At 38.8% G+C, this 16,661-nt stretch overlaps 1 protein-coding gene across 7 annotated transcripts in view; it reads right to left on the reverse strand.

The window, feature by feature from the left end:
• Positions 1–480: 480 nt before the first annotated feature.
• The window catches only part of LOC137239778 (uncharacterized), a 78,490-nt gene continuing 62,309 nt past the window's right edge, over positions 481–16,661 (reverse strand). For all 7 annotated transcript variants that reach the window (XM_067765429.1, XM_067765430.1, XM_067765432.1 and 4 more), the window contains 2 exons: positions 13,957–14,128; positions 481–2,340 (listed from right to left, as the gene is read on the reverse strand). In XM_067765429.1, the coding sequence (XP_067621530.1) occupies positions 610–2,340; positions 13,957–14,128 (1,903 nt within the window). In that variant the 3' untranslated portion in view covers positions 481–609. The remainder of the gene's footprint in view (positions 2,341–13,956; positions 14,129–16,661) is intronic.

The raw sequence follows: 16,661 nt of genomic DNA on the forward strand, positions 1-16,661 counted from the left end.
GCGGTTTTATTACACTAAGGTCGTAAACGTATCGTAATCAACCAATTGGTTTTTGGTTTTTCGCCATATCCATAACCTAAAAATATTTGAGTTGGTGAATTTAATAACTTTTTGTAGATTTTATTCTTTGTTTTGGATACGTTATGACTAAGAGACTTATTTTTTGTGGAATATGTTTGTAATTTTTTGCGTTTTCTTCATTTTTATGAAATTTTGACGATTTTTAGGTTAAGGCACCATTAATCGATAACAATGTATCGTATAGGGTTACGTTAGGGATACGACTACAGCGATACGACAAACGGCACCGATGACTCCGCTTTAACGAATAAAGTCACGATTTAACTGTTATTTCTGGACTCGAAAAATAAAAGCACTAACATAATGTTTTTTTATATAAAAAAGAAATAATAAATTTTGGCAAACAGGTTTTTTTAAATGCCTTTTATTTTAAAAGCATAAACTTTTAAGGCACCTATATTTCTTTTCAAATACATTTTTTCATATCTCTTATAATTTAAAATCATCACTTTTAATTATGCTAAAAAGACAGGTCCGTTTTGAAACACTCGGTTCAATAAAATATAGCAAAGCTTTGATTTAAGTTGTTCATTGTTCGGAAGGGTTCTTATTTCGTTTTGGTTTCGGTACCGGATTCCAATCAAGATTGGATGTTGTTGGCGATTGTTCTCTATAATCATATTGCACCTCCTTTTTTACTATACATTTCTTAAATACGTCATTATTGTTAAGCTTTTGTGGATCTTGCGCATACTCGCCGCCACCATCACCATTCATATTTACACTTTCATTCTTGGCTAAAGCTGCCGATGTTGACGGCAGTTCCTCATCATACACCGATGTGTCGACAAAGGCTGTGGCGTTGCCATTGTGCTCTTTGCGTTGCATTTCATCTAAATTGCGTTCAATCACTGTCGGACTACTAAACTTTCGGCGCATAATAGGCGTATCAGTAGCACTAGTTACAGTGCCTATCGACAGACTAGAATCATTATGCGCTTCATCTTTATGTGCTGCAGCATTTAGCAAACGTTGACTTCTATTGATAGATTCAATAATATCTTTAACCGATTTACGCTTTTCGGGTGGCACATTCATTTCGAGTGGTGCTAACGATGTTTGATTCCATTTCATATAGGATGTGTGTGGTTTCGGGCGATATAGCGACTCTAAAGCTTCTTCGCGCAATTCTATGGCTGGTTGCGTTTGTTGCGTCGTACTAGTAATATTTTTAGCTTTCGCAGCGTCAGCAGCGTTGACTGTCGTTTCAACTTTTTCTAACAAATTTTCATGTGACTCGGTGATTGTGAGCGCTGGGGCTGCATTTGTTGTGTTAAAAGTACTCGGTTTTGGTTTTATTGACTCATCCTCTAACTTAAGCTCAATCTCATTTGGTTGCGCGTTAAGTGTTTGTCTTAGTTTACTGCTGTGTCGTATAGGCGGCACTGGACTTAATGGCGCTTGTCGCATCTCTAACACAAGTGTGTCATCTCTAGCTACTCCGGCGGCTGCTGCTGCAGTTGTGCTTGTAATACCTCTAGCTGGTTTATGTATCTCAGCAATGTGTGGTTTAATTGGCACTGCGGGTTTCACTGTATCTGTTGTTATAGACGCCTTTGCTGCTGTGGCGTCTTCAGTAATTTTCAAGTCTTCCGTTTCGGGGAATTTCAGTGTCTCGGCATTTGGTAGTGCAACTCGCGCTTTTTTCGTAGAGCTTCGCCGTGTCGTTGGCGGTGTAGTAAGTGTAAATGAAGTTTTTGTGGTGATAACTTGCGGCACCGATGAGCGCGTTTGACTGCCTCGAAAACTTGCAAATTGACTAGGTTCGGCATGTTCAATGGGCGTGGTGCAAGTTCGAGCATTTTCCATGTGTACATGTATACATTCGACGTGGCCAACTTCCGTTTGATTGTCCTTTTTAGGGGCCAACACTCCGTTATCTGCAGATTTATTTGTATCTGCAACCGGATTCGTTTCAGTCACAACCGTTTGATCTATTTGAGGTTTTTGTGTTAAAGCTTTGTTGGTATTTGTTAGTTCACTCGAACTTGGTGACGTACTGGCGTGTTCTGAATGCGCATCACCATTTTGTTTCGGTGTAGCATGGTTTGAAGCTGCATCCTTCGCCGCGTGCTGCTTGACTGTGGTTATAGGATCCGACTCTGCTGCATCTGCGCTGGTCGTTTTTACAAAACTTTCAATAGCAGCTGTAAGATTTGCAATATCCATGCATTCCTCAATACGTAATTCAGGTAGCGGTTGTGGTTCTTGTGACGCATCGAGACTACAATCTGATAAGGTGATGGCCGAAGAGTTTGGCTATAAAAAGAAAGACATTTTGTTGAATCAAATTGTATTTCGCGTTTTCTTAAAAGATATTGCATGTACTACAAAAACTTGGTGCTCAGAAAGTTTCAAACAACTAAAATACGGCTTTTGATGGGTTCTTATTCCGCTATTTTGGTCCTAGCAAAGAGGAATACGGCTCGCTTTAATAGCCTTATTACACATGTAAGCCACTCTTAAGTACTTTCACGCATCGGGTGATATGAGGGACAAAGAGAGGACAGTTTGACCGAAAGTTTCAACTCCATGAGCGTCAGTTTAGACTGCCGCATACGCGACAAAGATGAAATTCTAAAATATCTGTAACACATATAGCTTTTCAGGGAAGAGATCTTTCTTCGCTTCTGTGGGTTGTCGTGACGAACGAGATTTTATTAGCACTCGTTAAATATTGTGACGAATATTAGCATCATTAAGTGATACTCACATCACTAAGGTTATTTAATAAAGGCACAACAACAATAAAGGAAGCTGCCACTCCTGTGTACGTAAACAAATCATTCATCATTTACTCACACACATACAAGGCAACGGAGAGATACGCACAAGCACATGTAATCATCAGCCGAAATAGTACTCACATATACACACGCATATGGTTACAAACTACAAGTATACCTGTATATGGCTGGTAACCAAGCATGAAGTTCGAATCAGTCAGAATCAGTTTCGATTTAAGCACGCTATTAGTTGCGAAGTAAAATTTAATTGTGAGGTACTCTCAAAGTAGTCTTAAAAAGACCATTTTGTAATACAGAATATTGGTGTGTTTTATTCAACAGTTTTGCTATACGAACGTTATCAGAAGGTTGCAAATAAGCAGGAATTCCCCTAAATTCGTTATAATATGAAGTGAATTTAGTTGCATATACAGATGATGTCGTCATCGCTGTATGACGTCAATTTCCTTCAGCATCAAGTGAATTACAGAGGAAGCGTTTTGTAGACTGCATGTCTGGCCTGTCAAAAGATGCTGATGCTGTTTAATAACAAAAACAAAATAACAAGGTTTCGGCCCCCTCCACGAGAGCTAAGATTCTGGGCGTCGATATAGGCAGCAAGCATAGTTGTTAAACTAACGTATATTAAGGAAGGGCTCAGCCTTAAATATATATATATATATTGGCCTGTATACTCTTGTCGGAAGACTGAGTGAGATGTCTTAAGGTATGGATATATTACGACAGTAAAGCAGCACTCATGGCGCCTAATTGACCCATCGCATCGTCCAAGGCCGGCAGTAACCGCAGAAGGATGCAGGGGAATTTCTGATGCGGTTGCCATGCATCATCCACTTACATCAACCAAAATAAGCATAAAAAGCAGATTCTACGAGATGACAGTTTCTAAATAGTAAGACAACCAAAGAGATATACGGATATGAAGCTTTTCAGCTGCCACTAATATTCTCCTGCTTTCCTGCACGTTAGGCCACAATAATGCCGGGCGGTTGGCGCAAGGGTACGGAAATGGTAGAACCAGAAACAATATAATATGGAGACATTGCATAGACGAAAAATCGTGTGAGGCAAGCTTCACAAAATTCTAGTAGGTAACATTCACCACTTACCACAGCAGAATTTGTTAAACTACCACTGTCTGTATTTGTTATTTAACAATTATTTGTACACTTTTTATTCAGCTAATGTGTTCAGAATTCACATTTTTACTCTCTAAAATTCCAATCAGTGTATTTCTGTGCTTAAATTATGTTAAAAATTGTGTTAAAGTTTTTGGTGTGGTGAAAGTGACCTACTAGAATTTTGTTACGCTCCGCTGCTTTTTTATATTCAAAAATTTTTGGTAGAACATACTATACAAGTATACACCGCTGGAAAGGGTTGCGTCTGCTGTTAACTGTATGGATCCAGAAATAAGTATATCTTACAGACTGTCAGATCACGGCAGCTTCTTTCAGGCGGAAAATGTAGCTGTGAAGAAAGCAGCAGAAAAGCAGCGTGCTGAACCAGCAGTCGCGTCAATATATACTCTCACGGATATTAGCATCACTAAGTTATCCCATCACTAAGGCGATGCTAAGGCCATGCCAAGCAGTATTTACGTTAATAATCAAATCAAGTATACTAGGCATGCTTAACCAACGAAACGATATCATTTCGTTACGATAATCAACGTTAATAAACGAAACGAAGTCATTTCGTTTCGTTTATTAACGTTAAGATCGTCAAATTAACGAAATGATTTCGTTTCGTTTTCTGCCATATCAAAACGAAATCAAATCGTTTATGTTGATTATTAATTTCAAACTATGCTGGCAAAGCTGATTGATGGCGGAGTCATTAAAGGTGAAAGCATTAGCCAAGCTGATTGCAACTTTTCTCATGAATTTTGACAGTACAAACATTTCTCAGAGTATTTTTGACATTACCACCAACGAATTACACAAACAAATTACATAGAGTTTGTGTGTGTATGTGCGCTCGTTGTTGCCACCTTACGGCTTCACCATGGCTATAGCATTGCCAGCACAATTCAAACATAAAGTATCACGTTTTTGTTAACGTTTTTAACGTTAACGAAAGCTTTTCGTTTCGGTTAAAAACGAGATACAATTTATCTTGATAATTTCTTTATCGATAATATTTCGAAGTGTTTCAACGGAAACGGTGGAAATTTTTTGATAAACGATTAGCTTAACGTTAAGGTGCATCCCTGAAGTATACACATATATAAGGCAGCCCAGAGAGATGTCACACACAGATGCATTTACTTATACGCCTATGTGCGCGCGAGAGACTGTAAACTACAAACATTCACATCAATAATTCAATCTTTATGTATCTACATAAACGAATAAATAATTGCGTCTACACATATGTACCATGTACGAATACGAGCAGCGGAGAGTCAATGCGCAAACACATGCATATATCTGAGAAGTTTGAAAGCTACTGGACTAGTAGATTCTGGAAGCGCCTAAAAGATGTATAAAATTGTGCAATTTTAGTTATAGCTGAGAAGTTTGAGAGCTCATGGACAATGCTAGTACATTCTGGAAAAATGCGAACGAGGAAACCAAAGGGTATAAAAGGCAACAGATGTAGAGGCGCTGCAATTCAGTTTGAGTTGAGCTATCAATCAGTTTGATTAAGCACGCGATCTGGCGGCCAATAGTAGAGTTTCATTTGAGTTATCAATCAGTTTGGTTATTAAGCCAGCGAGTAGCAAAGTATAAGTGTTATTGTGAAGTACTTAATAAAGGCCATTTTTCCATCATTCAATATTGGAGTTATTTATTCAACAGTTTAGTGATTCGAACTTAGCAGAGGATTGCAAATAAGAGGATTTGCAGCAAATTCGTTACAATTGGTGTCAGAAGAGGAATTTTTGAATAAATTCCAAAGGACAACAAGGACATGGCAAAGTTCAGTGAATTGAAGATCCAGCAACTAAAGAAGGAGTTGGAGACCCGTGGATTGAATACAAGCGGCGTTAAACTTGAACTTCAGGCACGGCTACGAGAGGCAATGGAAGCAGAAGGAATTGATGTGGAAGAGCATGTCTTTCATCTTGATGGCGAGGAGACAACAAAAATTGAAGAGAAAAACGAAACATCGCAAACGGTTACCAGCACAGACTTGAACGTGATATTGGCTGCAATATCTGCACAAACGTCGACAGTAACATCGAAAATTGAAGCACAAGAAACACGTATTTCAGAAATGTCGACACAGATTACATCCAAGATGGAAACGCAATTGGAAGAACAGAAGACATATATGGCATCCCAACTGGAATCGCAGGAGACACGCATAACATCAAAGATGGAAGAACAAGAAGAGCGCTTATCATTACAGGTGGCACAAATGTCTTCACAGTTAGAAGCACAGGAAGCAAGGGTAACATCAAAGCTGGAAGCGCAGGATGCAAAAATCGCTCAATTTCAGGCAGAAGTCGATGATTTGAAGGGTCGTATGGAGCAGTTACAATTAAATCGTCCAGCAGTTTCAGCGAGTAATCCAAAGGTAAAAACACCATCCTTTGACGGTTCTGTTCCTTTCCAGGTCTTTAAGCTACAGTTTGAGAAGACCGCAGCAGTGAACAACTGGAATGTGGAAGATAAAGTTGCCGCGCTCTTCGTAGCATTGAAAGGACCAGCTGCCGAAATCTTACAGACTATTCCAGAGTACGAACGGAATAGTTATGACGCATTGATGGCTGCTGTAGAACGGCGATACGGAAGCGAACACAGGAAACAGATATTTCAAATATAATTGCAAAACCGCTACCAAAAAGCTAACGAGACTTTGCAGGAGTTTGCTTCTGACATTGAAAGATTGGCTCATCTTGCAAATGCGGATGCACCCGTGGAATACACGGAAAGAGTGAAGATTCAGAGCTTTATAAATGGCATACGGGACGTCGAAACGAAGCGAGCCACATACGCGAACCCAAAGCAAACATTTTCTGAAACGGTATCCTATGCATTGACTCAGGAAACGGCGTCATTATTGAGTAAACCAGCATACAAAGCTCATCGTGTGGAAGTAGAAAGGCCAGAGTGGGTAGATACAATTTTGGAAGCTCTGAAGGGATCACAACAGAAAAATGCCGGAGTTATGAAATGTTTCAAGTGCGGTAACCCAGGTCACATTGCACGTCATTGCAGTAGCAATTCCAATAGTTCCAACAATGTGGGTGGCCGTAAACGCAGAGCTGAAGGAGACGAGCAAATCTCCAAATCCACTCAATCGTTAAACTAAAGCGAGTCAGCAGCAAGGGGCGACAGCTGACTCCCTCAATTGAATGCCCCATAATCTCTATCTCACAAATTGGAAGAAGGTCGAGCAATCTTACTGTCGGAGGACATGTGGATGGAAAGGAACGTTTACTGACTGTAGATACGGGTGCATCTCATTCCATCATTCGAGCGGATTTAGTCAACAAGAAGATAAGACCATTGCATGGAGCAATATTGCGTACAGCCACTGGAGAAGACACCCAGGTAATTGGAGAAGTAGAATGTGAAGTAGCAATTGGGAACGTCACGGTACTACACAATTTTATAGGGGCAGGTATTGTTGATGAAATCATAATTGGAGTGGACTTCTTAATCAACCAAGGCATCAAAATCGATATGCAAAGCAAGACGATGCGATATAAGAACATGGATGTGCCACTTAATTTCGGCTACGAGAGAGGCCACAGCAGTAAACGAGTGCTGGTGGAAGACAGTCAGCAAATACCACCAAAATCAGAAGCAGTCATCTGGGCAAAGGTTGATGGAGATTGTGGGACAAACAAATTGTGGGTTGTCGAAGCAGCAAATAAATCAGCACTGAACATACTTGTAGGAAAAACCCTGGCTATGACAAAACAAGATGGACGCATTCCGGTAAGAGTACTCAATGAGTTCAAGTCACCATTCAATTTGACCAAAGGAGCTATTTTGGGAAGATGCCAAGAGGCTGAAGTAGTTATTAACTGTGAACAGCTCCAGGAACACGTTTCATCTAGTAATACTGATCTTTCAAATGATATCACGGCATGGACGCATGGGCTAGAGGAAGCCTATCAGAGTAAGGCAAAACAACTGCTCATAAAATACGCGAACATATTTGACCAGGATGGTTCCAAACCAGGCCGCACCAATGTTGTGAAACATCAAATTGACACTGGAGATTCGAGGCCGATCCGTCAAGCTCCACGTAGTGTTTCACTGGCGAAGCGGGAAGTTGTGAGTCAAATCATACAAGAAATGAGTGACAGCGGCGTCATTGAACCATCAGCTAGTCCATGGAGCTCACCGGTAGTACTTGTAAAGAAGAAGGATGGAAAAATGAGGTTTTGCGTGGACTATCGAAAGTTGAATGACGTTACGAAAAAGGATAGCTACCCGTTGCCAAGAATTGACGACACTCTGGACTCGCTATCTGGTACGAAATGGTTTTCCACACTGGACTTGAAAAGCGGCTACTAGCAAGTTGAGGTGAAGGAGGAAGATAGAGAGAAAACAGCCTTCAGTGTCGGTGATGGTCTTTGGCAATTTACAGTGATGCCTTTTGGACTTTGTAATGCACCAGCTACTTTTGAGAGACTCATGGACTAGGTACTGAAAGGACTACATTGGAAAACATGCTTGGTGTACCTGGACGACATCATCGTATTGGGCAAGAGTTTTGATGAACATCTTAAAAACTTGGATGAAGTTTTCCAGAGAATAGCTGGCGCTGGTCTGAAGTTAAGTCCCAAAAAGTGTACGCTGTTTAAAAAGGAAGTAAATTATTTGGGCCACAAGGTAACGACAGAAGGTGTCTGTACAGCAAATGAAAAGATAGAGGCAGTAAAGGATTGGCCAAGACCACAGAATCTGCATGAATTGAGAAGTTTCCTTGGGCTGTGCACATATTACCGCCGATTTGTACCAAATTTTGCCAGCTTAGCCCATAGTCTCCACGAGCTAACAAGGAAAAATAAAGCTTTTGAATGGAAGAAGGAGCAAGAAGTAGCTTTCCAAACATTGAAAGAGCGGTTGTGCACTGCTCCAATGATGGCATACCCGATTCCAGGAGCAACGTTTATTCTAGATACAGATGCGAGCGGATATGCTATAGGAGGCGTTTTATCACAACTGGTCGATGGACAAGAGAAGGTAGTTGCATATTACAGCCGTTCAATTGGAAAACCAGAGAGGAACTATTGCGTTACACGGAGAGAGCTGTTGGCATTGGTAGAGTGCATTAAACATTTTCACAAATACCTCTACGGCCAGCGATTCCGTGTCAGGACAGATCACGCAGCGTTGAAATGGCTTCTGCAGTTCCGTAATCCGGAAGGACAATTGGAACGAAGACCATGTAGTTTGGAATGCAAGCACTGTTCAAAAGCCGAGGCTAAAGAAGACATTATAGATGTCCGGCTAATGAATATAACATGTACAGATGAATGGGACAAGGAACAGCTAAGAAAGTGCCAGCTAGAAGATGCAGATCTGTCACGTGTTATGCAAGGGCTCGAACGAAATGAAAGACCAAACAGAGAAGAGATGTCAGCAGAGAGTCCCATTGCGAAGTCATATTGGGCACAGTGGAACAGTTTAGAATTGATATCCGGTTGCCTTCATCGAGTATGGGAGAGTGAGGATGGTAAATACAAGAATAAACTGATAGTTGTTCCCAGAAAGAGGATTCCTGACGTGCTCAGCGAGCTGCATAATGCTCCAAGCGGAGGTCATCTTGGAATCACGAATACGCTCGAGAAGGTTAAACAGAGATTCTATTGGGTTGGTTGCCGTCAGTCGGTCACTGACTGGATTGCGAACTGCGAGGTTTGCAGCAGAGCGAAAGGGCCCAGAACACGAAGTCATGGCCAGATGAAGCAATATAACTCAGGTGCGCCATTTGAAAGGATCGCCATGGATGTTGCAGGTCCATTTCCTACTAGCAACCGCGGAAACAAATACGTACTGGTGGTTATGGATTATTTCGGTAAATGGCCAGAGGTATACCCAATCCCAAACCAAGAAGCAGAAACAGTAGCAGAAGTGGTTAAAAACGAATGGGTTGCAAGGTATGGTGTACCAATGGAGTTACATTCTGACCAAGGCAGGAATTTCGAATCAGCTGTGTTCCAGGAAATGTGTAAGTCATTGGTCATTCGAAAAACACGGACAACTGCATTGCATCCTCAATCCGATGGTTTGGTAGAACGATTCAATAGAACATTGGAGGAGCACTTAAGGAAAGTAGTAGACAAGTACCATAAAGAATGGGATACCCGCATACCATTATTCTTGATGGCTTACCGATCAGCAGTGCATGAGACAACGGGCCAAACCCCTGCAAAAGTAATTTTTGGCAATGACCTTAGACTGCCAGCTGATTTGAAGTTTGGGATAGATGCCAATGCGGAGAGAAATGTCAGGAAATCCACTAGTGATTTGGAAGAAGAGCTAAGAGAAATACATGATCTGATAAGGCAACGAACAAAGATTATGAGTGACAAGATGAAATCCAGATATGATAAAGCCATTAATTCAGAAGGTTTTCAGGAAGGAGATTTGGTGCTGTTATACAACCCACAACGTAAAAAAGGTTTGCCCCCGAAATTGCAGTGTAATTGGGAAGGCCCATACAAAGTTGTAAAACGGATCAACGATGTAGGGGACCGCATACAAACCATCGGTAAACCACGAACCAAAATGAAAGTGGTCCATTTGGAAAGGCTGGCAACGTTTAGATCTCGAGATTTGAGAGCTACTGGACTAGTAGATTCTGGAAGCGCCTAAAAGATGTATAAAATTGTGCAATTTTAGTTATAGCTGAGAAGTTTGAGAGCTCATGGACAATGCTAGTACATTCTGGAAAAATGCGAACGAGGAAACCAAAGGGTATAAAAGGCAACAGATGTAGAGGCGCTGCAATTCAGTTTGGCGGCCAATAGTAGAGTTTCATTTGAGTTATCAATCAGTTTGGTTATTAAGCCAGCGAGTAGCAAAGTATAAGTGTTATTGTGAAGTACTTAATAAAGGCCATTTTTCCATCATTCAACATTGGAGTTATTTATTCAACAGTTTAGTGATTCGAACTTAGCAGAGGATTGCAAATAAGAGGATTTGCAGCAAATTCGTTACAATACATTAGGGCGGGTCGATTTAAAAATCGTTCATTGCTCTGTGAAAATCGTATTCTAGGGATCAAAATAAGAAACCTTGCCGAAGGAACCATACCTCTAAAACGAATTCTGATGTCCCCCTCTTTGGGTCGAACTTTTGGGTAGGGGCAACTTCAATTCTACCTGCTGTGTCTTGTGGTGGCTTAAAAAAACGACACAAGCAATTTTACGATCTGCAATTGTGTCACAGTGATACCTTCATTTTTTAAAACGGTTGAATAAAAAACCCACACAACTATGTTAACGACATGCAAATGCATCACAGTGATGCCTTGGTTTTAAAAGGGGGTTGTAAAAACGCTAATTTCTAATAATTTTTTTAAATTTCTTTCCTATTACTAAGTTAAATTCATTTTTTCATTTACATATGTTCTGACTAAATAAATTTCTAAAGAGAAAAATAAACTCCAAAAATAAAAAACATAGGCATTTCTAAGTGGGATTTTTCAAAATTTGCCCCTACGACCCAAAGGGGGGGACATCAGAATTCGTTTTAGAGGTATGGTTGCTTGGGCAAAGTTTCTTATTTTGATCCTTAGAATATGATTTTCACAGAGCAATGGGCGATTTTTTTGCCTCCCCACAAATCGACCCGGCCTAATATACATATATTGATAGTGAGGCGGCGATAAAGGCAATAAGTGTTCTGGAATGCAGGCCGAATCATACATATATCAGTACAAGGTTCCCAGTCATAAAAAGATAGAAGGTAATGAAAAGGCCGATGAGTTGGCAAAGGAGGGTGCGGCACTCGTGGAATCGACGGCTCCTCATGGAACTTGAGGGTGGGGAGGGAGGTATAGCCTGAAGGTTTAATGTGGCCATATAAATCGTTCCCGAGATGGTCGGGCTAGCACCTTAAAGGTGCTGTGTTACCGGAGCGTACCGGATCTGTATCCGGCAAAGGACCGTCACATCGATAACACTCCCCAAAGCCTTCGGGGAGAAACCTTATCGCTACAACAACAACAACAACAATGGTAGTTGTATTATTAAGTTTGGGAGAAATCAAAATGAGACCAGAAACGCGGTGCTGTAAAATTTCTGAGATAATGTGCTAATTGGGCCCGGGCCCTTTAATAGCCCGGACAGCACATCAACCAACCAACCACATCTGTGCAGTTATAGATATCTCGATGATATCCTCTATATCGCGTCGGCGGAAGATAAGAAACACAATTATTATTTCTCTCTGATTGGTGCTTTTAAAGTTAGTGAGTTGAACTTGACCTTAGGTGGCACTGTTAGCTGCCTCATCTTTTGGACAACAAATAAAATGTGTAGGACTAAATATGTTGTACGACTTGAAGATACAGGATTTCAAACAAACTATTTCCGAAGAAGTCAGGGTAATAGTACCAGAGCGAATCGCATTAATTTCCGGAAAATCCTAAGCCAAATCCCTAGACAGGACAAAGTGTAATATTTTAACCAGCCTCTTACTGTGTTTCATTGGGTAGGACAATTACCTCACCGTTGTCTACAGTTAACCTCTTCTGGGGTGAGCTTACAACTTATCAGGTGTCTACGCACCACTTCTTCAGCAATAGTGTGCATTACGAAAGAGATGTAAACAACCGTTGGCGGCAGTAACTACGTCACTGAAGCAATAATCGCTTTGAATTGGGTAGAGCATCAAAGGTTCGTCCGGAGTTTATGTATTTCAAACAGTCAAAAGTCAATATAAGTGAGAATGTGAAAGTCTGAACTGTCGCTATAAGTATAAGATGTGTTGTCCCTCATGCCCATTTAATTTTTCATTTCATGAGCTTACTGTGTCGGAGAGACGATATGACAACACAGGCGGTGGATCAGCGTCGCTCGGAAAATGACATTCCACACTTCATTCGGCTGGTTCTCAGAGCATGAACAGCGCAAGGTGCTTGAAAACCTTGTACAGAACCCTCCTCTTCTGAACACGGTTGACAATGTTAGAGTATGACAGAGCCACAAACGCGCTATGAGTGGAATGTGAAAAAAACTGGTTAACTGAAGTTAACGTTATTGGGACGACCAGTTTGCTCCGAGGGCCAAAGGTTACAGGACCTTCTCTGGGAGAGAAAACTGCAGTTGACAGTGCTACTAAACGTCTACCATTCGTGGTACCATTCCAGAGTAGGTTAAGGCGAGGGTTACCGATTTGGACAGTATTTTGTGAGATGTGCGAACATTCTGTAGCTGACACGTAGCGGGTGTGAGTAATTTAACTATTCTTTAAGTTCTTTACGTTCTGCTCAAATGATTTTTGCAGTTAGAGTTACCACCAAACGCAAGGGAAAGCAGGATATTGATAGTGAGAAAGGTTTCATATTATTGGACAATCCATCGAGATAGTAGTCTCTACTCCTTGCTGCAGCAGTCACAGAGGCTGATATTGTCAAGCTGGAGCAGCATTGATGCAGAGTTCGACATGCAAATTCGAATTAGTTGCTTGAATTTAAACCTACCCCGCGCTCGTTAAAGAATCGAGCCATATTGGCGCGAAGTACTGGCTTGTAAAGGTACAGCATAAAGGGCTAGTTAATGGTGACTTATCCATAACCAGATAAAACACCTGATCGAACCAACCTTATGGAAATCAATGTAATCGATTAATGGTGCCATACCATAACGCTAAAGCCATAACCATAACATAGCCAACCAATTGATTTTTGGTTTCTCGCCGTATGCATAACCTAAAAATATTTGAGCTGGTGAATTTAATAACGTTTTGTTGATTTTATTTATTGTTTTGGATATGTTATGACTAAGAGACTTTTTGTAGAATATGTTTGTAATCTTTTGCGTTTCATTCATTTTTATGAAATTTTCACGATTTTAAGGTTAAGGCAACATTAATTGATCACATTGGAGATGATTATGAATATGGGTATGGTTACGACTATGACGTTAGGATTAAGGAAGTTTAATTGGCCCTTAAATGCTACTACTGCTGATTACACTTGCGTTACTTACCCCACGTACTGGTGGCGGTGGTGCACGTCTTTTTTTTCGGTGCATTTGTTTCTTAATGGGTGTTGAAGTTATCAGCTGTCTATCACCAGCTAATGAAACATCTTCATTATTTTCCTCATAATCGTCGTCGGTATCGAATGGATTTGTGCTTGCCATACTAATTTGCGATGATCTAATTGTGTGTTTGGCAAAAAAATAAAAAAGCGAATATAAAAAAAGAGAATTAAATGAAAATGTATAATTAACACTTTCACACAAATGCACATAAATATTAACATAGGTAAACTTAAACAAATATTTATTGTTGTGTGTGTAAAACATGTTTAGATATTTTTGTTGTTGTTGTAGTTTAGACACATTTGTTGGTGGGGTGAGATACACAAGTTGAGTAATATTTAACCATGAAGAATGCTTAGACGAATACAGTTAAACAATCACTATTACATATATAGGGTGTTCCACAATTTGATGGGATAAGCCGATTATTTTGATGTTTAAACATCTTTGCTGACTGCATGGGGGAATCCTGAACATTAGCGTAAAGTGTAAGTGTAAGTGAAGCGTAAGCGTAAAAGTAGTTTTTGTTGTTGTTGTTGTAGCGATAAGGTTGCTCCCCGAAGGCTTTGGGGAGTGTTATCGATGTGATGGTCCTTTGCCGGATACAAATCCGGTACGCTCCGGTACCATAGCACCATTAAGGTGCTAGCCCGACCATCTCGGGAACGATTTATGTGGCCACATTAAACCTTCAGGCTATTCCCTTCCTCCCTACCCCCAAGTTCTATGACAATTGGGTTTGGAGAAGCTATATATTGCGCTGGCAACCTGAAAGGTTGCGCTACACAGCCCCTTGATTCTGGTATTTTAGTCGCCTCTTACGACAGGCACACCTACCGCGGGTATATTCTGATCCCCTAACCCGCTGGGGGCGTAAAAGTAGTCCTTGTAAGTGGTATGCTATATGGGGATATATGAATGTAGAACAGTACCAGTACAATAGGCAGGAGAATTGCAATTGGATGGTTTACTTTGTTTAAGTATATAAAGTAGTATAAGTAAATAAATAATATAATGATTAATATTGCCACAAAATTTTTGTTTTCAAATTCAAAATTTTAGAACAAAAGAGAGCAAAGCTGTGCACGCCTATTATTTTATCCTTAAATGTACATACATTAAAGTCCCTGCGCATATACACTATATATGTGCATAGAAGTGCAAGAGATGTATACACTACTGTGATGATGAAAATGAAGTGCCGGGGATGTTATGACAAATATGTATGACCAAATGCGTGATTATAATTACTAATACACAAAATGTTTAGAAGTACTATGCACGTGGTTAGGTAATTAGGTTAAAGCTGAAATTTGTTTTTTATTAGGTTTTGTACATCCAACCAAAGGATTTATATGCAAAAAACAAAAAAAAAAAACAATATAAAATTTCATAAAATGAAATATATGAAAAGTAAAATAAAATATAATAAAATAAAGTAAGACAAAAAAAATAAAATGAAAAGAACAAAAATTTAATAAAGTAAAATAAAATAACAAATTATAAAATAAAGTAAAATAAAATAAAATAAATAAAAATTTAAAAAATTAAAATAAACTGTACTAAAGTAAATTAAATAAAATGAAATATATAAAAGGTAAAATAAAATATAATAACATAAAGTAAGATAATAAAATTAAATGAGAAGAATTGAATAAAGTAAAATAATCTGTATTTAATTAGTTATAAATATTGATATTCTCTAATATCAATAACAAAACAATTGTATAAAGCAATATGAGCAAGTCTCGCTAATTAAATATGCTGTAAACTCCATTGTTACTAAACTTTTAAATAAAGTAAAATAAACTTTACTAAGTAAAATAAATAAAATTAAATATGTATATAAAAGGTAAAATAATAAAAAAAAATAATAATAATACCATAAGGTAAGATAAAAAAATTAAATAAGAAGAACAAAAATATAATAAAGCAAAATAAAATAACACAGAATAAAATAAAATAAATAAAAATAAAAATTTAATAAAGTAAAACAAAATGACAGAATAAAATAATGTAAAGTAAAATAAAATATTAAAAAATAAATTGTAATAAAAAAAAATTTATTAAAATAAATTATAATAAAAAACAATTAATTAAAATAAACTGTACTAAAGTAAAATAAATTAAATGGAATATATATAAAAAAATATAAAATTTAATAACATAAAGTAAGATAAAAAAATTAAATGAAAAGAACAAAAATTTAATAAAGTAAAGTAAAATAAAATAACACCGAATAAAATAAAATAAAATAATTTAAAAAATGTAGGGTTTTGTGAGCTCGAGGCCTTGCTTTAAATAAAACACTGTGTTAGTATTCACACATTTATTTGGTCTCATTGTGCTGGCACTGGACATTACCCCGATTTCGAAAATGTTAGAATTCTCGATAAAGAAAAACACTACAATAAACGATATATTTTGGAGATGCTCCATATTATGAACACCCCTAATAGAATGAATTACAAGTCGGACGTAGACCAATGTACCTACGCATATAGGAATTTAGTTTCAAAGCAGCAACAACACACAGGGCAAATCACAAAAGGTTCATCGAGAGCGCCACAGCCCAGCAAATATCCCACTGCGAACGAGATTGGGGACAACAAGTAATGAAAGGGGGGAGGATATTATTCACATTTTGC

Source organism: Eurosta solidaginis, chromosome 2, assembly GCF_040869045.1.
Source record: "Eurosta solidaginis isolate ZX-2024a chromosome 2, ASM4086904v1, whole genome shotgun sequence".
In the NCBI taxonomy this organism is placed as follows: Eukaryota; Metazoa; Arthropoda; class Insecta; order Diptera; family Tephritidae; genus Eurosta; species Eurosta solidaginis.